The sequence below is a fragment of the Rhinolophus sinicus genome, chromosome 2 (genome assembly GCF_057876585.1).
Source record: "Rhinolophus sinicus isolate RSI-liver-muscle chromosome 2, RSI-T2T, whole genome shotgun sequence".
Lineage (NCBI taxonomy): Eukaryota > Metazoa > Chordata > Mammalia > Chiroptera > Rhinolophidae > Rhinolophus > Rhinolophus sinicus.
This window is the reverse complement of record NC_142502.1, coordinates 124,057,104-124,079,149: the sequence shown is the minus strand read 5'-3', so window position 1 is coordinate 124,079,149 and position 22,046 is coordinate 124,057,104. Positions and strand designations below refer to the sequence as shown.

General features: G+C 39.4%; 1 protein-coding gene across 8 annotated transcripts in view; it reads right to left on the bottom strand.

The window, feature by feature from the left end:
* REV1 (REV1 DNA directed polymerase) overlaps window positions 1–22,046 on the bottom strand; it is a 93,424-nt gene that overhangs the window by 8,013 nt on the left and 63,365 nt on the right. For 6 of the 8 annotated variants that reach the window (XM_019753821.3, XM_088796021.1, XM_088796023.1 and 3 more), the window contains 6 exons: window positions 20,660–20,768; window positions 16,144–16,272; window positions 13,681–13,835; window positions 11,210–11,329; window positions 3,596–3,816; window positions 3,163–3,335 (listed from right to left, as the gene is read on the bottom strand). In XM_019753821.3, the coding sequence (XP_019609380.2) occupies window positions 3,163–3,335; window positions 3,596–3,816; window positions 11,210–11,329; window positions 13,681–13,835; window positions 16,144–16,272; window positions 20,660–20,768 (907 nt within the window). The remainder of the gene's footprint in view (window positions 1–3,162; window positions 3,336–3,595; window positions 3,817–11,209; window positions 11,330–13,680; window positions 13,836–16,143; window positions 16,273–20,659; window positions 20,769–22,046) is intronic. The other 2 variants (XM_019753822.3, XM_088796024.1) reach the window with 1 other exon arrangement.

Here is a 22,046-nt window from a genome sequence, read left to right as displayed (position 1 = left end):
GCTAAACGGCAAGTTCACAAAAAAGCAAACAAGCAAAACAAGACACTCAGTAACTCCAGGAAAAACCAATTCAACAGGAAAGGAAAGTGACCACAGTGGACGACTCGATCAGCTCTGTACAGTATGCACATGGTCATAACAACGCAACACTAGACAGTGACTGAACCAAAGTCTATCGACTTCACTGGGGCAAAGGAAACAGGCGCATAGGGAAAGAGCAACAGCAGTGGGAGAGAATAAACCCTCATCTACAGTAAGAAAGTCAGTAAATAGCTGCAAAAGTGAAATAAGCTAGAAATAGCAGTTGAACTATGTATCTAGAAACATGGGATGTAAATACCAGAAGAAACCATTAGAAAGTTGAAAATGGCCCCCAGAACTGGGACTAAAAGCTCTGTGTGTGTGTGTGACACCTTTTCAACTGCACTTATTAGAAACATATACACAAAAGAACTCTAAGGGGGAAAAAATTCTTTTCCTACAAGGAAAACAAAAATTTTCCTAAGTGATAAGCCACAGACCTCAATGTACAGTGGCTCTTTGACATGCAACTGAAAATCTGTCACTTCTGTTACAGTATTATCATGTATCGGGATCTGTACGTCACGACTGCCATGTAGCGTCTGAGTAAGGCCAGTTACAAGATGACGGAATGACAGAACGTGGAGCAGACTCCTTTAGTTACACTACTGCAGGGGCCCACACGCTTTTCTGTGAAGGGGCTGGCAGTAAACAGCTGGTGCCTAGTGGTCCCTTTCCGCATTCTTCACTTTTCACAACCGTTTATGTAAAAAGCATTCTCCCTCACGCCCATCATATAAAAATAGGCCACAGGCTGGATTTGGCTCACAGGAAGTAGTTTGTAAACCCGAGTTAGAGGAAATAGAAGATCAATATTATAATATTTCATAATCGCTCACCTGAAGCATTTATGCAGTTATATAACCCCAGCATGATGTCAGGTTTAAGTTAAAGGCTTATGATTGGTCTACGATTTGGTGACACTGATGACATTTGTTTCAATTAATCATGTACCCCTTTTGCATCATCACGTCTCATCCAAAGTTAGTATTTTAAGGACACAGCAAAATATAGTTTATGACTGAGTGTACTAAACAGAGTCTTTACCTGGTTAGAGAGAAACACTGAGATACTGTGAAGAAATGATACAGCACCTGAGATTTGCTTCACAGTAACGGGGAGGGGATGAAGCCGGGTGTAGCGAGCTAACAGCTATCACTGGAACCAGGTGATGGGTGCATGGGGGTCATTATACTATTATTCCTACTCTTGTATATTGTATGTTTCAAGTTTTCATAAACCTTCCCCCCCGTTCCTCTGCCTCCTCACCCCCACCCTCTGGTTCAAGCCGTTGTTTCTCAGTCTAGTTGTGTAGGACGCAGCTCCCTGGCCCATGCTGGGATTATGAGCCTTGTGCTCCCCCAGCTGAGGCAGTTGGTTGTCAGTCGGCCACTCACAGCAGCTCTTGGCATCTCTCGCCGGCTGCTGGCCGCTCACGCTGGCCACCGGCCACTCCTGGCAGCCCATGGCAGCCCACGGCAGTTCATGCCGACCTCCGGCTGCTCATGGCAGTCCAGCTCCAGGGAGAGCTGTTGTTCACAGTCTTAGCTGTAGAGGGCGCAGCTCACTGGCCCATGTGGGAATCGAACGGGCGGCCTTGGCGTTAGGAGCACAGTGCTCCAACCACCTGAGCCACCAGGCCAGACCAGCACACCCATTTTTTTTTTTTTTTAACGTTTAGGACAAAAAAGGAACAAATACCAACAACAGCAAGCAGATATGTGCTCATAAGAGCTGAATGAATATTATCCTGAGTTAGGGGAAAGACAGTATAATTAATCCCAGCTTGTTAAAGGTTGTAGCTGAATATTTGGAGAACCTGGATTTTCCAAAGAGGATGACACGAAGGCTGGTTTCTAAGTAAGACGTGACAGGGTGAGCCCCCGGGCCCTGCTGAAGGCTCCACGGCGCACAAAGCTAAGTGACTATGAGACATTTAAAACTGCAAATACAGCAACAGGAAACTACCTACTACCAGTTCTCCTCCCAAAGGAAAATTACTTCATTTCTGGATGATCCTGTCCATGCATTGCGGGAAAAAAATAATAAAGATAATAAAGCTCCAGATTACATTCCCAGAAAAAGTATTATACACTGGATCTGATTTTCCCATAGAAACCATGTTTATGAAGAATTCTATCCAGAGTAAGGTCCTAGTAACCAATGTATAGAAACGACCATTTACACTGTATTTAACTACCATTTGAAATATAGGTACATCAAAATGTTCATTAAAATAGGTAAGTTCAAGATTCCCAAGTGCATAAAATGTATTTTAGAAAGTATGTTGTTTAATGTATAATTTAGAATCCCTGTTTTCCTGGGGAACAAAAGCATTAATGATAAAGTTGGAAGTTTTCTGTTTCAGAGTGTCACTTCATTACTCTTAGCCACATCACGATAAATATGGGAATGTAATATATATGGTTGGCATTATCGCTAACCCTTAATTAAAATATATTTTAGAATTCCTTATATGGCTTTCAGGGTCAAAAGTCTCTCAAAGCTTTGGTTCACTGAGAGAGAAAACACTGTGCATAGTGGTATAAAATGGCATGCAAAACTATGTATTTTCATATTGGTCACAAATCTTAACTGAAGTTTTATACTAGTCACCTTCTCATTAAAAAACACAATACAAAACAAAAAACAGGGTTTTTAGATGCTTTCTACCAGTTTTCAGAGACTACAATGATCAATCTTTTCACGAACCAAAATTAGACCTCCCTAAACGGAGCCAATGTCTCCTTCAAATCATTTATTGAGTTACTATACTGAAATTTCCCCACAGGCTCCTTCCCCCAAGTTCACAACCATGTCCATGGTTGCAGGTGTTGTGCTTCTCTCTTTCTGTCCATGCACTAAAATCAGCCTGAAGACCCCAGAGGAGGAACATGACAGGCTGACCTGCTGCTGCAGGCTCACGTGACAGGCATTACCATAATTCAAATGGCCTGGGCTCCACAGAATATCAACATCAAAGCTTATAGATCTTTATTCATATTCTTCCTTGGTTTCTATTAATTGTCATGACCTACATTGAAATATTAATAGCCAATATCCTTTTGAAGATAAGCTTACCTGGTGATGTTATCACAAATTCCATGACCTCCAAATTTTGCTGTTTCTATAGGGGCCCCTGGCTTTCGTACCATGATTTTGAGAGTCAGGCGTTTACCCTTCATGCCAGCAGCTTCAAGTCGTCTTTGAATTTCTTCTGAAAGGTTCAGAAGAAAAGCTTCTGCTTCTTTTGGCTATGGAAAGAAACAAAAACTCCCATGTTATTTTCCTATATACCCAACAACTCTTCAAGTATTTTAACTTTCAGTATTAAACATGTACATTACTGACTATCCTGAGAAGCAACTGTTAAACACACAGATTCTGCACGCTCTGGGAACAGCAAGACTTAAGACTTAATTTCAGGCATCAAGAGACCGGTGTAGTTGACAAGACAGAACTATTTGACAATATAAAGGACAATATGAGGTAAAGCCTGTTAAGAAGTCAGTACCTGGGTAAACCTTATTCCATAGTTGATCTCGGCTGAAACAGATTTTCTTTCCTTTTCAGTTCGAACGGGTCTATCATCCAAGCCACGGCAGAACCTATAAAGCATCTGACCTATTTTGGGACCAAATTCTTTTTGGAGTTTTGCCATGGTCATATGTTGCAAATCTCCACAAGTTTTAATTCCCAAAGATGCCAATTTGGATTCCATCGAACGGCCAACTCCTAGGAAAGGGGATTTATACAGTTGTTTTATTCTGCACATAAACTACTAAAAACAATTTATCAATATGAAATAACTATCATTTGTACATAAAACAACTAATTTAGAATAATCTCCCTTGAAATTCGTAAGTGACATAACTGAAGCATCTCAGAGATTAAAGAATTCTTTAGCGCAAATCATACTACCGCGTTTCCCCGAAAATAAGACCAGGTCTTGTATTAAGGTTTGCTCCGAAAGACGCATTAGGGCTTAGGTTCAGGGGATGTCATCCTAAAAAATCACGCTAGGGCTTATTTTCCAGTTAGGTCTTATTTTCAGGGCAACATAGTAATAAAGTTATTTCTAGAATCTTCTTCTCAATCTGGGCTCCACATATAGGTGAACCAGAATTTCTCAAATACATATAAGTTCCTTCTCAAAAGAATGTGATTTTTTCTAGTACTAACAGCAAGATTCCCATCATTCACAAAGTCAACAAAGTTCCAGACTTGTTTAAATGAGTCTATAGTATGACTTACAGAGGAGAGGAAACTCACGGAGGTTAGGGTTCTACTACGATTTCACTGAGGGCCAAACTTTACCACATAGCCTCAGCCACACGTTCTTTAAATAGGAACCAGAACAAGGATTTACGACACAGGCCCAAACCTGAAAATGTCACTTACCATCAGAGTGGGCAAATCAATAACCTGGGGATGGTGGTTCCGAAGCAAAGTGGCCACGGACAAAGATTTCTTTTATTAACGATTATCTCCCTGAAAAGGCCCTGCCACTCCTATAGCTAGGTGAGCAGGCAGCCGTCCCTGTGTCAGTCACACTTTTTGAGACGCAAGATTTGAGCCTCACCCAAAGGATGCTGATGGGTGCTGCTGTTCTCATTGTGCTCAAAAGCTTAACAAAAGTCTACATATCTAGGAGAGATATTTAAGAGTGACCTAGAGAAATGAAAATTCTTATTAAAATCGGTATTTTCTGTTAATGAGGAAAAGTCTTCAGCAGGATCTTATCAGAGCTGACTGCAGTCTGACATCTCCGCTCGTCACTGTTACTTGGCGCCTACCCTCTGAGTGTCTTCAGTAGCAGGAACAACCAGTTTGGTCCAAGTTCTGCCAGAACCTCTTGAAGCAGTCATGCACCGCACAAGGTTAGGAGGTTAACTTCACAAAAGACCATGGAAGGGGGCGAGACAAGTTTAAACCAACGGAAGTTAGATTAAAGGTGTTAAGGGCACTGCCTCCCATTTGTGCCATTTTGTTTTATTTTTTTAAGTTTATTGGGGTGACACTGGTTAATAAAATTACATAGGTTTCAAGTTTACGTTTCTATAATACATCATCAATGTATTGCATTGTGTGCTCACCAGCCAGAATCAGTTCTCCTTCCATCACCATATATTTGACCCCCTTTACCCTCTTCTGCCACCATCCTCCCTTACCCTCTGGTAACCACTAAACTGTTGTCTGTGTCTACGAGTTTTTGCTTGTTTGCCTCGTTCATTTGTTGCTTTCAGTTTTATATCGCACATGAGCAAAGTCATATGGTTCTTGACTTTTTCTGTCTGATAATCTCAAGCTCCATCCATGCTGTCCTAGATGGCAGTATTTCATCTTTTCTCATGGCCGAGTAATGTTCCACTGTGTATATATACCACATCTTCTTTATCCAGTCATCTATCTAAGGACATTTCAGTTATTTCCACATCTTGGCCATTTGTGCCATTTTAAAGTTCAAGTCCAAACAAAGAACAAGTAAGAATACCAGAGTTTGACTTGATAGCAAAAAAAAAAAAAAAATCCTCCAGAGGCTTATTATTCACACAAAGGTGAAATTCTGAGTGAAAGCTACCCGAGGATTTTTCAAGGTGGGGAAGAGAAACCGAAGGTGAAGAACAACTCATATGTTAGGTTAGCCAAAGTCAGACAGACAAGGCAGACACTTTCCACAGCTATTCATGTTCATCAGGGAAGGATCTGTCTCTACTTTTCCCTCCCATCATTGCCTTGCTCCCCACCCTCGAAATGTGATCATGACCTTTCCTTAGAGACCTGGGAGCCGATCTGTTCTGACTTGCAAAATCAGCAAGAGGTAGTAATAATCCTGGAATTGTGTGGGGAGAGGTTGAAGGGTCGTGGGTGTGGGGGAACCTATAGTTTTTGAGTATCTTGAGTACCAAAAAAGAACTATTACTAATAGGTACAAAAGAAATGCTATTATATTAAACATCACCAAATTAGCCACAACCAACCTGACCTCACTGAACTGTCCCTGTGGGTAAGGAAAGACTCGCCACTGCAAGCTCATCTGTGCAACAGGGTGGGCCTAGAATCAAGTGTGGGAGGAGGCGAGGGGGCATCTAGCCTCTCACCCTTTCACCTGGAGCTGGTGGGAATGGTAAGCTTGGAATCAGCACCGAGATCCCGAGAGGGTGGCTAGTTTACCTGACTGCCTGCATCATGTAAGTGTTTATACGGAAAGGGGGCACATCTAAGGACAGTAGCAGGGTCTTAGGGTCACAGTGAGTGCAGCCACCTCCAAGGGAAAAAGTGAAGAAAACGCTAGCTCAGAACCAAGTCTCCGAGAAGGGGAGAGGAAAAACAAAGATGTGGAAGCTCCTGGTCAAGCCACTGGGACAAAGACTTGGTTTGTGTCCTTGAAGGGGAACAATTACTCAGATGAGAAATGGCCAATCAGGTCCTCCCTGGCAGCCGGAATGTGACGGCCCAGCAGAGACACAGACAAGTTTCAGGAATAACGTTTTCACCATCTCACCATCTACATGAGCGCTGTCCAACAGAACTCCTGTGCTTACCTGGTTAGTGTGGAGCTGGCCACATGTGGCTACTGAGCACTGACATGTGGCCAGTGCCACCGAGGAACTGGATTTTAGTTTCATTTAACTTTAATTTCACTTTAAATTTTACTAGCTTCACTTGGCTAGTGGCTACCGTGTCAGGACAGCGTAGATCTTTACATTCACCCCAGGTCATGGTGTTTCTCTGAGAATACAATGAAGGCATGGAAATCACAGGCCGGGTGCACAAACCCAGCGTAGGCTGAACAAGATTCAGAAGGGCCTTAAATTAAGGGCACATGCACAGGGTGGAAAGCCTTGCAAAGACGCAGAGAAAACGCAGAAATAGCTATTATACTAACATGGTTTTTGGGAACAATTCTGTCTTTCATTAGATAAACAGCTCTCATCGGGTAATTTATTTGTTGGCCTAACATATAATCATTACTCTGTGGAGCCCCCTAAAACCACCTTACTAGTGTGTTTTCCTTACGTCGCTACAGTAACTGTAGTACTGTGTGTGAGGCACACTATGTGCTCAGAAAACACTTATGGGCACAGAGAGCGAAAAAGCTTGTGGAGGGCAAGGAGCGAGGTGTGGTAACTCTATTTCCTCTGGTTACTGGTTAGACAGCAACATTTCCTTAAAGTGTGTTCCAGAAGATAACAGGCGTTCTATTCATCTTCAAACCCCTTTGTGAGATTACTAGTTTTTAACAAACATAAATAGGTTTCTTTATGTTAAGAGTCCTCAGAACTTTTACCGTGTGGATCCTGTCCCGCAAAGGGCTTCCACACTTACGTGAAGTCCCTTTTTAAAGAAAAGCTTGTGCTCTGTAGCACACATTTTGGGAAAAGATGTGGATTACAATGCCATTTTCAGGACAGGGATAATGACAAAGCTGACATTTTGCACACCTGAAATGTTCTCAATTGATTAAGAATTGGGGGATTTCATAAAAGTTGAGAGTTTAAACACATGAAAACCACTGGTTTTGAAGGAGGAGGCTGCGTGAGGAGAAGGTGGCTGCTGGAGGACACCCACCTTGCTACCCCATCACTCAGATACCCCTTAGGAAATTCAAGGCTGAGCCTAAGAACTCAACTAGGTGATGTAACCTCACACTTGCCCTTCAAGAAATGAAGCCCCTCCAGCCAGGAAGCAAATAAAAGTGAAAGGTAAGAGTACTAGGTTGAGGAACTAAAAATTCTCTATTTCTATGTAAAAAAATCCAAGAAACAATAATAATAATAAAAAGATGGTGTTATGGACTGAAATATGTTTCCTCAAAATTCCCATGTTGAAATCCTAATTCCCAAGTCCTCAGAACTGTGACTATACTTGGAGCTAGGGCCTTGAAAGGTAAAATGAGGTCACGAGTGGCCCTAATCCAATATGACTGGTGTCCCTATAAGAGGAACAGATTAGGACACAGACATGCACACAGACAAAAGACCTTATGATGCCACAGGGTGAAGATAGCCACCTACAAGCCAAGGAGAGAGGCCTCAGGAGAAAGCAACCCTGCCGACACCTTGACCTTGGACTTCTAGCCTCCAGAATCTTGAGAAAATAAATTTCTGTTGTTTAAGCCAGTAGGTATTTTGTTATGGCAGCCTGAGTAAACTAATAGGGATAGCTAGTATCATAAACTCAAACTCAAATTTCATATGCAGCCTTAAATATACTGATTCCTTTTTATATAAAACTGCAATAAGAGGTGTAATTAAACTGTTTAAATTGTGTTGTCTAGGAAGGTACCATGAGTCCTCACTCACGTCGTCGACAGTCTTGGAAATTGTGACTTTAAGTGAAATAAGGTATAAGAAAAACAGTTTTACCCTACGCTAATTGACACTGTGTTTCCCCGAAAATAAGACCTAGCCAGACAATCGGCTCTAATGTGTTTTTTTGGAGCAAAAATTAATATAAGACCCGGCGTTATATTATATTAATTATGTTATGTTATACCAGGTCTTACAGTAAAAGAGCTGATTGTCTGGCTAGGTCTTATTTTTGGGGAAACATGGTAGAAACAAGAGTTACGTTCCTATGGCATATTAGTCACAAAAACATCATCAAACTTCTAAATAAAGACCCAAGACACTTCAAATATTAAACATTAGACTAATGTGGGCTAGATACACAATGAAGAAAAATGAGTGAAAAAAAGCAAGACCATTCTTTTCCAACCCACTGATTCTAGTTCAGGGTCATGGTGGCTGGAGCCTCTCTGGGCAGCTCAGGGTGCCGGGGGGACCCACCCTGGACAGGACGCCCTTCCACCTCACGGCCACTCACACGCCCCCACTCACTCAGACAGGGACAATGCAGACACGCCAATTCCCCTCACTGGCACGTCTTTAGGGTGTGGGAGGAACCTAGTATCCCCGGAGAATACCCACGCAGACATGGGGAAGACATGCAAAGTCCACACTGACAGTGAACTTGCCAGGAATCGATTTTTGGCCTCAACGTTATAACGAATCAATGATGAATGAAATGATGTTATTTGAGGACCTGTTGTAATTTGCTACCTTGATTTTATAAGATTAATTATTCAAAATGTCGTATTTCACATTTCTGACACTAATACATTCTTTTGAGTTATTTACTAGAGAGTCAGGAAGCCTTTAAAGCTAACCCATTGTAAAATGGGATTTGGGTCAGTTAATACTTTATGGCTCATAACGGAAATTTCTTAGTTCAGATATACTTTTATTAGGTTTAAGAATATGCATCTAAAAATACCACTAAATCTACTTTTAACAAATCAATTAAAAAAACTTTCATCAAAAATGTGCCTTGAACTTTCCCCACCACAAATACAGGGAGCTTTGTGAAGCTAACACAGGCTGCTCTTTGGCAAACAGGAGACGGTTATCTAAAATAGTATCAGGACTGCTATACAGTTTAGAGACACTGCTTAGAAAAGAGGCATCTACCACAGAAAGCAAGTCTGAATACTCAGTAACTGTGAGATGAATTGTCCTACGACAAAAATTTATATCTATTCAAGGTCCTTTAAAAGGCAACCATTTTTCAGTTATAATTAATAATACTTGATTTCTCCATAGAAATATTTTTACATGCTAGGTTAATCACACAGTAACTCTACAAAAATATAAAATAACTGAACATCCTGCTCCTTAGGCCAAAAAGATGTAGATGGAAGTTTTACATTAATCTTTGAGTTAACAAAACACAGTATTTCATCTTTAGGTTTTACTCTTCCAAATATGATTCATGTATTTTATACTTTTTGGGGGCATTAATTCACATTTTTTTTATTAGTTTCAGGTGTACAAAACAACATAATGATTAGACATTTACACCTCTCACAAAGGCATTTTATACTTTTAATTAAAACTATCTGCTTACTAAATTCAGAAAACTGTCATTATAATTTTGTAAATAGAGGGCTCAATGCTCAAAATTTTAATCTTTGGCTTAGAAATACACTATTGCAATTATGATTTATTTAAAGGATCAAAAGTCAATTTCATCATATTCCTTTAAAATGATTTCTTAGAATTCTTTAATTTTGCTACTTGTGAAATACTTAAAGTAAAACACTTCAGAAGAAAAACTAAAATGTAATATTAAGGTCCTGATAAATCAAATGAGGAGATAGTCAGTATGAAATTTCAAATTTTCTAAAGATGTTCGACATCACTAATAATCAGAGAAACGCAAATCAAAACCACAATAAGATATCTCCTCACCCCAGTCAGAATGGCTATCATCAACAAGACAAATAAATAGTAACAAATGTTGGAGAGGCTGTGGAGAAAAAGGAACCCTCATACACTGTTGGTGGGAATGCAGACTGGTGCAGCCGCTATGGAAGGCAGTATGGAGGCAAAAAATTACAAATAGAATTACCATATGACCCAGCAATCCCTCTCCTGGGTACATACCCAAAAAGTCTGAAAACATTAACCAGTAAAGATATATGTGCTCTAATGTTCACTGGCGCTTTACTTACGGTGGCCAAGACAAACGAAAACAACCAAAGTATCCTTTGATAAATGTATGGATAAAGAAAATTGTGGTATATATACATAATGGAATACTATTCTGCCATAAGAAAATATGAAATAGTACAATTTGCAACAACATGGATGAATCTTGATTATTACGCTAAGTGAAATAAGTCAGACAGAAAAAGTCAAGAACCATATGACTTCACTGATATGTGAGATATAAAACCGAAGGCTACAAAGGCTACAAACCAATAAAGAAACAAAAACTCATCGACACAGACAATAGTTTAGTAGTTACCAAAGGGTAAGGAGAAAGGAGGGTGGTAGAAGAGGGTAAATGGGGTCAAATATATGGTGATAGAAGGAGAACTGATTCTAGCTGGTGATATACAGGTGATGTATTACAGAATTGTACACTTGAAACCTATGTAATTTTACTAACCATTGTTATCCCAATAAATCTTGATTAAAAAAAAATTTCAAATTTTCTCATGGCACTCAAAAATAAACAAAAATTTTACTTCATGTTTTGGAAAACAGATACATTATAGAACATTTAACACTAGTAAGTGTTTACAATAAATAATTATTAAAAAGAGAAGATTTATATATACCTGGTAGATTAGTAACTAGCTGACCTCTGATAAAATCATCTACTTCTTCTGGTTTTAAGTGGTACTGGCCATCTGGTTTTGCTTTTCTAGTTGCCATTCTAGCCAAGAGAATATTAGAACCTATAGTAGAAAACAAAACAAAAAGTTGTTCAATAATTCACCAATTATTTTTGAAAATTTCTTAACAAATACATCTATCTATAGACAGGTTACTGACCAATTTCTAAAAACAATGAAAATAATTAATTTGCAATTTTGATCATTTCAACTACAGTACAAAAGTGGGTGAATTTTGTTAGGTGTCACAGATTATAAAGCAGCATTATTACTGGACAGAGGTAACTCTTTGCTCCAAAGTAAGTGCCATTTCAACATTGCCTACCCAGGTTTAAAAAAAAGGTGAAAGCAGGCCTACCGACTGTGATGTATAGGAAGTGAGGGCAATGATCAGAAATGAGTGCATTTTACCAACCAACAGATCCAGGCTAGGAAGGGAAATAAGGCCAAAGGAATGCCTTTGGACTGGGGAAAAAAGAAAGCCCAAAGAACCAGAAGTCTCATTGTAGGATCAGAACATGTGTAGCAGAAAGTGAAGGTACAAGAGTCTGAGACACAGAGACGGGTAGGGTACTTGACAGAGGGGTCCACGATGTGGGTGTGGACTCGGAAACTAAAGCAGAGCAGAGGAAAAGGCTACTGGGAACTGGGAAGGTACCCAGAAACTAGGACGTCAGGTGAACTTGTATATATATAATGACATCTCAGAAATTATGAAAGACTTATGTAAGAGCTACTGCGTTTCCCCGAAAATAAGACCTAGCTGACCATCAACTCTAATGCGTCTTTTGGAGCAAAAATTAATATAAGGCCCCGTCTTATTTTACTATAAGACCCGGTCTTATATAATATTATATTTTATAATATAATATAATATTAATTTTATATTTTACTATAAGATCCGGTCATATATGATATATTAATTTTTTCTCCAAAAGACACATTAGAGCTGATGGTCCAGCTAGGTCTTATTTTCGGGGAAACAGAGTATGTGTTTTCCAAGGATAAACATATAGATATCCATGAAGATAAAAAGTTCTAGAAAGTCATATCAACATGATAAAAATGGTGAGCTCTGAAGAAGAAAAGGGGCTGAGGAGTGGAAATACCATGTGGGATTTTTATATTAATTATATGCTTGAACTTAAAAGAATGTATTCAAATCATCACAGCTGTAAGGAACTAAGCCCATGCCTGCCACTGGCATACAGCAGGTTAAGTCCTACATGAGTGATGAGACAGAGCTGTAGGCCTAACACCAGGGAGTACACTGGCAGGCAGGCCAGGCAGGGGGGTGCTCTGAATGCATGAGTCATGTTGTTCAGTTTCTGGATCTTACAATGTTCTGGCATCTTAAGTCTTGCTGGCTGGCAGTACGCCCTCCCAGGGCTGGCGAGAGAGAAGACAGCTTCCCTGGAAGGACGCCTGTCAGATGCAAGAGCTCCTGCAACCACCTCCTTATCAAACTCACACACAAAGCCACTAATTCTCCTGCCTTAAATCATCCCAAGGCCGGGTACCAAGCAACTAGAGACCACCCCGATAGCCCTAAGAACACTGGAATTATCCCAAGTAGCCAATCCTGAACTGCTTACTCTGCCCTGTCTGGCCCTTCCCTAAGAAACCCCAGTAGTGACTGTGGCCTAGGACTGCCCCTCACTCCTGCTTCTGCCTCCTAACCAAAAAACCTCGTGCTCCCTCATGGGGTCCTGTGTGCTGTGGCAGGCCCTTTCCTCCCTGGGGGAAATGTAAATCATGAAAATCTTCCATCAATAGCATTGGCTTGTGTGTCATCGCTCAGTTTCTCCATCAATGAAAATCCCAAGGGTACAAATGAAGACAGCTGAAGAGCCAACAGAAGAAGGATAAATGGCAGGAGTAACTGAGGAAACCAATTGCAAGGCTTCAAGATAAAAGAGATAAGGGGTGGGAGAGATGGGACCCTCACTGAGGGCACTTGTCAGTGAAGGTGGCTTCTGGGACGGCGAATGAGCAGGACTGGCTGAGCATTCCAGGAAGCTGAAGTTCTGAAAGTAACTGAATTACAGGCTCAAACTTAGCAATACAGAACTCCACATTCCCCCCACCCACCGCTTTAAACATGGCTTCTGTCCACTTCTAGAAAAATAAATTGTTTACAAATACTAAACTCAGTTCTCCCCATTTGTGAAGAACAAGAAATAGTCCAGCTTGTTTATGTCAAAGATATTATCAACCATTTACTAGCATTTCTGACATTTCTATCTCATGTATTCCACAATGGTGGGCAATGCTAAGACTCGTTTTAGAAGAGGCCTATGCAGTAAGGTAACAAAAACAAGATGTACAAACCACTCCTAAGAATTAAGTGATATTCAATGACTAAAGCAACGCTTTGAGAAAAGTGAATAGTGTGAGATGAGCTGGACACTAACCAATTCCAACAGAGGCGGCACATTTAGTCTGCTCTTTGATTTCCATGCGGACAACATTTGCAAATTCATCAGGGGTGAGTCTGGTCTCTGCCAGGATTTCGGTGATGTCCACCAGTGCTTCATCACAGCTGACTGCTTCGATGTTATGTGTGTAGCTGTCAACACAAACACACGCAATGACATACAACCACAGCTTGCCATCCAGAGACACAGTGCTGCAAAAAGTCTTCCCACGGTATCTTTCTTCAACATGCCCTCACAAGACTTAAGATGCTAAAAAATAGTAAGTAGCATTTTCATTAAACTGGCCCGCTTCAGTGCCATTTTTAGTCACCTTTTAACCACCAAGTTAAATAGTATTTTCTGTTTTTCCATATTATCTACCAAAAGCACAGCAGAAATTATCACTGCAGTTTCTCTATACTGAGAATAACTTTGTAAACCACTGAATAGTTGAAAACTGGTGGGTGAGCTAGAACTGTCAAAACATGTAATCTAAAAAATTTTCAAATATGGTTTACCAGATCCTCACTGAATAGGAAAAAAAAAAAAATCACACAAATCAGTTAAATAAGTAATTATTTAATTACTTTTACTAATTAATTTTAGTAATCTATTAGATTACTTTTAACAACAAGTAATTAATGCTGTTCTAAACAAAAATACCACAATTAAATACCATTCACTGTAGCAGGCCTAAAATACAGGATATAATAACGGCCAATCACCTCAAATGCCTGTCTAAAAGGACAACTGTATGTGGAAATATATTGGGGTTTTGTTTTTTGGTCATGTTTTAATTAGCTAGAGAAGAGGAAGGGGAGAGTTGCCATTTGGCTCTAATGCTAACTAAACACGGACTACAAATGAGAAGCCACCAGAGAGGCCTCAGGAACTAAATGTATCTTCAGGAATCCACTTGGTAACAACATATACTCAGGACAAGCCTCATCTTTCATCTACACCTTCCTGTAGGTAACAATTACAGTAATTAATATCTATATTTACCCAAGAAATGAGTGTTCTCTCTCGCTCGTAAGCCTGTGGCATACCGTGCATGGCAGGGACATGCACTGTTTACATTAAATAAAGGGTGACATTTGATGGAGCAGAGGTTACACCTGACATGAGGAATCCTGCTTCAGAGGGAAGGGTGCCCTGAGGCCGGAGGCTGGGAAGCTGAGGCAGGATTTCCAAAGCGTGGTAGGAGAACAACATACATGCTATCCCCCCAAATAGGCAGATGCCACCCAAAATATCTGGACAGACTAAATCTCCATCAGGACGAGCTGTGCATGGTTTTCCCTCACCCTCCTGCTCCAAGGTTCACGCTGAGGTTGTGCTCTGGGACGGGAGGACAGGCACTCCGTCTTGTCACCCACTCCAGGCCCTAGATCTCAGCTTTGGAACGGGATTTAAAAAGCACGCTTTTCCCTTGGCAGTGGCAGGGCTGCCGTACTTGGGTCTTGAGGATAGCTGCGATGACGCTTGGCTCACCACGCAGCACTCAGTCCTACAGTGATGCCAGGTCACTTCATCTGTTCTTTCTGGTTTCTCTCTACTGCTAAGGAAGCACCCGCAAAGGCAGAGACCGGATCTTATCCTTCCCTGCGGACTAGCAGCATCAGCGGTTGTCTGGGTTAATAAAGACTCAATCAATAGGTATTCAAAGCGATGCGTGAGAAAGTCATGCAAGAGGTGCAGACAGAGGCAAGACGCCTCTCTCAGAACACCAATACATCCCCAGGTCGACACACCTGGCCCACAGTGCAGACGCCTGTTGCCATGAAGACGCGATAGGACACAGCCATGCCCCTTCACTAACATACTGTCTGTGGCTGCTTTCGCTCCACACCGGAGCGTGAGGAGTCAGAACAAAGACCTGACTCGGCCCTTTATAGAAAAATGTGCTGATTTCGGCTTTTGAGCACTCATGGCCTGGCATCTTTAAATTTTGAGTTTTGAATTAATGTTAAATATACCCACACTGTAAATATTATATAAGCTAATCTCCTTTTCTCAAGCCAACTAATCAGTCACTTTGAAATTCTTACTAAAAATTAACTTTTACAAAAAAAAACTCTTGCCACACCTAACAATTTTAGAGGATAAAGAGTTTTAAAGAGTCTCTACATGTTAACAAAACTATCATTCAAATGTAATGAAAGAGAATGACTAGGTTAAGAATTCCAGTCCTTTATCTGTCTGGTTCCACGAAAGACTAGCAGTTAGGCAGGCAATCAAACCTGACGTCTGATTCTGAGCATGTGCGCAGCACTAAAAGACGAGCTACCGATTACGGGAGCCGCTCAAAGACAGGAGAGGAGGTCGTCATACTGGTTCCTGAAAGAGAGGACAGTCCAGCAAAAGCGACCCTGACAATCCTAAAGAAGCTAGACTCAGTTTAATATCAGACAAAGAAAGTAGAACACACACACACAGTGATGATGACATATACTGTACCTTGCCAATGTTTCATACAACGTGCGTGCTACCTCCTTATATGCATGAAAATCATACGGCACAGCTTGAAGACTGGGACAAAGTTGTTTAGCGTACCCAAAAAACATTCCATTCTTAATACCAACTTGTCTAGAGGAAAAATAAAACACAATGAAGGTTACACTAAAAAATTTTAAATGCAAAAATATATATATCAAATATGTTGATATCATCTCCCCATGCTACTAATGTACAGTTTTCATTTAACTCCATTCTCATGAGGGGTAAAAATAATCAGTAAGAAAACTTACAGGTTCGTATACACCCCAAAGGAAAATTATACAATTGTCTGATTAGTGTAAATGATGTGTAGATGTGCCAAAATGTCTTATTAAAAGACCAGGCTCTTGTCTATATCAGAAGATTTCCCCTAAGACTCAGATTTCTGGCCCCTTTGCAGAGGTGCCAGCTGCATATGCTGGTGATATCAACCACCACAGAGCAGGAATGTGCTGCCCAAAACTGGTTTTCTTCCCCTGACACATGGCACAGTTTGGCCAGCGTTCATCCCCCGAAGACAAAGAATATAAACGAAAGAACGACACAAAACGGTGCTATGTGACTGACAGACAAAATGTACTCATGCTATTACCACCCAATCCCCAAGTGACAATTCCATGCTCTGCAAGTGGCCACAGCGGTGAGATGCCAAGAGCACTGTGAATGGCAGGACATCACTGTGGGCTGGAGCCAGGGTTCCACAACTTTGAGGGACCTAACTAAAAATGGGAAATTTTAAATCTTTTGTGTCTCAATGCCCCATGTTACCTTTGACATTTGGAGCATTCAGCCCAAAAGTATAATTGTGGAATTATACATAATTAGTAAAATTCCATTTTACCACTCTGCAGTGAATCAAGAAAAACATATTAAAGTAAAAACACAAGCAAAATAACAGTAACATTTTCACCAGATTACACACTCCTATGGAAATACACAAAATGATTGTTCTTTACTTTAATTCAATAGATATTCACTAACTGCTCATTTAGTATGGAGGTGTGCCCTGTTTTAAGAAGCATATACAAATGGTCCTTAATTATTCTGAGGCTTCTGGCACCCTCCCCATCTCAGACCACCAATACAAACCAAGAAGGAAAAGACCCTCCAAGTTACTCAGATAGAAAGTAAAATCACATGCATTTCTTATGTATACAAAGACAGTAATAAGGTATCTGACTGCAGTGCCCCTAGCACAAATACCTAATGTAAGGAGAAATGATGGTGAAGGAAGTGATGATTGATAAACATGGTAAAAAAAAAAAAAAAAAAGATTTCATTCATTCACCAAACCTTATGTCTTGGGCATTATGCAAGGTGTAGGTAAAAGACGGTGAACAAAATGAACTTGAGCGCTCAGAAAGCTGGCCTTCCCTCACCCTTCTGGATGGATTACAGTCAATGCACCTTGTTGGGTGAGGCAGGGAAGCACGGATAATAGAAGTCTATGTAGAAGTACATTAATAGAAGACATTTTCAATAATGCCACACGTATATGCTCAGCATGGAAAAGCTAAACTTACAAAGATAATTATTTTGAAAGGAATGGTACATAATTCCTATATCATATTCTTACGTTTACAATGATTTCACTTTACAAGGTTCCACTTACACAGAACTGTTCAGAGGCATGTCACTTAGAAAACTAGAACACACCGGCTCAAGTACACGGCCACATATACATCCTGGAGGGGAATGTTTAGGAGCCACGAGACACTATAAGGAGGGAACAAACGAACGAGCAAGACCAAAGCTTCCCCACCACCCACAGAGGTAAAGTACCTTGAGTCGATGGTTGGGAGGCGAGATTTGTTTCACATAAAACAAATGAGTCAAGACAATTACAAAACAGTGATTTGCTATTCCTTCCATTAACTCCCACACAGGGCACACCACCACCTCCTCCTGAGTGGGGCAGAAACTGCCTTTCCCACTTTCCAATGTACACTGCAGGGAGCCTGCTCTTCCTTGCAATGTGCTATGCTCGGACAATTGTTCTTGGTGCTGGATTAGACAATGTAAAAATTCGCCACTGAATCACCATCACTGTCCATTCAATAGACTAGTAGACATCCACATTGCTAATTAGGAGGAGTGGAGGGACCTTACAAAAACCTGTGAAAAGAGGTTTAAAAATGATTTGACCTTAAAAACCTGTGATTCTAGGATATTTGTGTTACCATTATGTATTCATCCATACATCTGCCTTCTCGCTCACACACAAAGCTTGCTCTTTGCAGTAAGTATTGATGGAACTACTAAGAGTAACGCGTACTGACTGACAACCTATCTTTCTGTAAGTTCTACTACCTCATGTTCCCTTTCCACCTTTTGCTGACCCCACGACTAGTCCATCTACTGAAAACTCACCAATGCAGGAAACTGGAGTGACCATCCCCACAGTCCAGGCCCCACCACAACCCCAGAAACATCTGATGCAATTGTTAATATGTTTATTTAAAAAAAATCTCGCTTAAAGAAAATATAACTGTTAAACACCCACAACAAAAGGGTATCCAACAATTATTCTCTGGAGACCTTCGTTAGCATCAGCCTTCTAGAAAATGGAAAATTACAACTGAAGGACAAAAATCCCATTGCTGTGGGTTTTGTAGAGGCTATTTTACAAAATACACTCAAATTCATTTTAATCATTTTCTGCATCTCTAAAATAAACATTTGCCTTTTAAGTGGCACTTAAAGGGCTCACTACATATTATTTGGCCCTCATAGATCATCACCCTAATTGTTTTATAGAACACTCAGCTTCACAATTGCCACCTGTGACACAACACAAATGCATCATCCAATCCCCAACCTACACCTAGAATCCAGACACAGCTGTGGCTACCAGAATCCAAACCACCAGGAGATGGTAACACCCCGCATCAGCTTGGGGGGCTGAGTGACAACAGAACCTGCAGAGGCAGCACAGAAAGGGTGCAGCTTTCAATTCACCAACTAGCACAATCCAAGGACTGAGAGTATCTGGGCTTCACATTCTCCAGATCCAGAACACACTGTCCAGCCACAGAAGCACAAGTCACCACGCCATAACATGGCGGGGGAAAGGACTAGGATACTGAGCACAACAAACTAATAAAAACATAATAATCCCAAATGCATTTGTGTTTCACAATTTTTTTATTAAAGTAAGTTTCAATTCTTTGGCTACATTATCAACTAACAGTGAAAAAAATTAAAACAATTCTGTCAATGAGAAAGGTAAAGGTAGTCTGGGAGTAAAAGTTTGACATTTCATAAGTGGAAAATAATTTAAAGTATTTTATAATGATGCATGTGTGGATATGATACTTTTTCCTTATTCTTTTTATAAAACAATTGGCAAGATTTTAAACAAACTATTCCAGTTAGATGATGCTGAGTCGAAATATTTTTTGTTCAGATTAGACTTAAACTTGAGTAAACCCACCTTTTGATCTAGACTGAAAAATGTTATATATATCAAATCATTATGTTGTGCACCTGAAAAAGGTACGTTATGTCAATTATATCACAATTAGAAAAAAGTATGAATGACAAAGCCATAAAGACATTACCTAACCTCTTTCTCAAAATAAAATAAATAAATAAATAAATAAATAAATAAATAAATAAATGGGAAGTCTGAAAAATGTAACTAAGACGTCGTTTTTTTTAATTATTAAATTAAGTACTTTAACACTTGCCACAATGTGTAAATGCCTGCTGTGTTACAGAGGTAAAAATGTCTGTGCTGGGTTATCAGGAAATGAAAAAAAAAAAAAAGACTGCTCTTCTTAATTAATCAATTCATTATTACTCCCTTTAATTTTACAATTATTATACTAGATTACTTTTAAATGACTGATTTTTTTTTTTTAAAGTATGAGGAACATATATATAGTATGTCTGTTTCTTCTCGTAGTGAGTAGTCGATTGTAATTAGAGTTTAATGTTACTGAAAAACAAAGATCGACACACCAAGTTGGTGCCACCAAGTTGGCAACACTGCAATGTTATATTAGGTATGCCAGTATGGACTTATTGACTTAAGGGGCAATTAAGTTTTAACAGCATTTAAAAAAGACAGTGATATTAAGAGGTTTAAATCACAAGGGATTTTTCTTAGCTGTTAAAGGAATGATTAAATAAAAGCCCTCTCCCATTCAAAAATATCTACTTCTTTAATTCCGTGCTTCAAAAGACAGTGGTTTAAAATGACAGTGTCCAATTTCTTTTGGTTTCCACTGAAGGAACTACTGGTTCATCAGGAAACTAGGTATTTATTCAAAATTATCTACCATTTGTGAGGTGAAAAAAAAAGAGAAGGAACTGAAGGAATTAAGGCTAGAGACATTTTCTTTTCATAAAATGTCTGTAACATATTAAAACATAAGCCTGACCAGCATGTCTGAATTCACTTAAAAAGTTTATATAAAAATAATTAAGTAAACAATTATTCCTAAATATTACAACACACTTAATTTCTACGTACCTGGCTTCATAACTACAAGATGCAATTTCAGCCTTTGACAAAACAGAATCAATTCCATTTGTTTGTGCAGAATCTTGATTCTCCCACAGTGATGAATCTGGTATATCTGCTTTAAAAATAATAAAATGTAATGATTACATGTTAAAAACTGGTTTTCCTTAACTTCCATTCAAGAAATATATTTTCCATTTCTTTTCTATACAAATAAATTTATAAAAAATAAATTTGTATGTAAGTTTAATAAATTACAAATACAGCTATACCCATGGTATTTATCTCCTTATTTAATAAAAGAAAATCTGTAACTCTAAAATGGTTTACTTCCATTAAGTTCTTCCCCAGCAGTCAGATAAAAACTTAGAATAAACTGAAAACATTTTGTTTTAGTAATAGTTTTTTAAAAACATTTCAAAAGATAAATATAAAATGTCCCCTGAACCCAATCTCCTGAGATGGACAAGGATGAAAAGTGATGTGGAAGACCAACGCCCTCCTATAGCCTTAGAAGGTTTATACAGCTCTCCGTAATGGGAAACATGTTAATGGGAAATATAAATCTCTCTGAATGTTCTTTGTTATTTCCTAAAAAGAACTATCAGCAAAACTTAAAGCTAATTAACAACATGTTCAACAAACATCAAATTCCTACAAGTCATTTGATCAAACAGTAATTTAGTAGGTCACATACCATAAAGAGGTTTCATCCTAAATTTAAGATTGGTCTTTTGAAAACTCATCAGGTAAAAGAGCGTCACACTGAAATCCTACTTTTGGTTTAACAATGCACATTCAATGAAATACATTCAAGTGTGATCAGAATACCAACTGCTTCACAGAATACAAGTCTAGCCTGAATAGTACAGCTCACTGATAGGTATCTCTTCACATCCCAAACAAATTTACAGCTTTACACAGAGTATAAAAGCACACAGTGCAGAGAGCCTACAGAATGAAGCCACCTCACTTCCTTTACCACCGTCAGCTTCACTAATAATTGAGAAATAGATTAAAACACAACTTTGGTTATAAGTCTCTTAGGACTATTAAGTTCCAAGAACAATATGCTTTAAAAAGAGAGTCTAACAACACAATCTCAGCCACAGTTCTATTATGAACAAAAACACCATCAGTTAGTAAAACAAGACCAAGATACACCATGTTACCTAATTTTAGACAAACCTATTCTGGGTACATTGCAATAATATATAACAAACTCAGTATTTTCTATTTGAGACATAATCTCCAAGAAAAATCAGCCAAGTTAAAGCATCACCAGAAAAACATGGCAAAATGTCTCGCTTTGTGGGCTAAAAAACTCTTCCTGGTTTGACTCCAGTAGTGAACATCGTTTACCCAACCACGCAACCCATACAAGCGTTTCTGGATT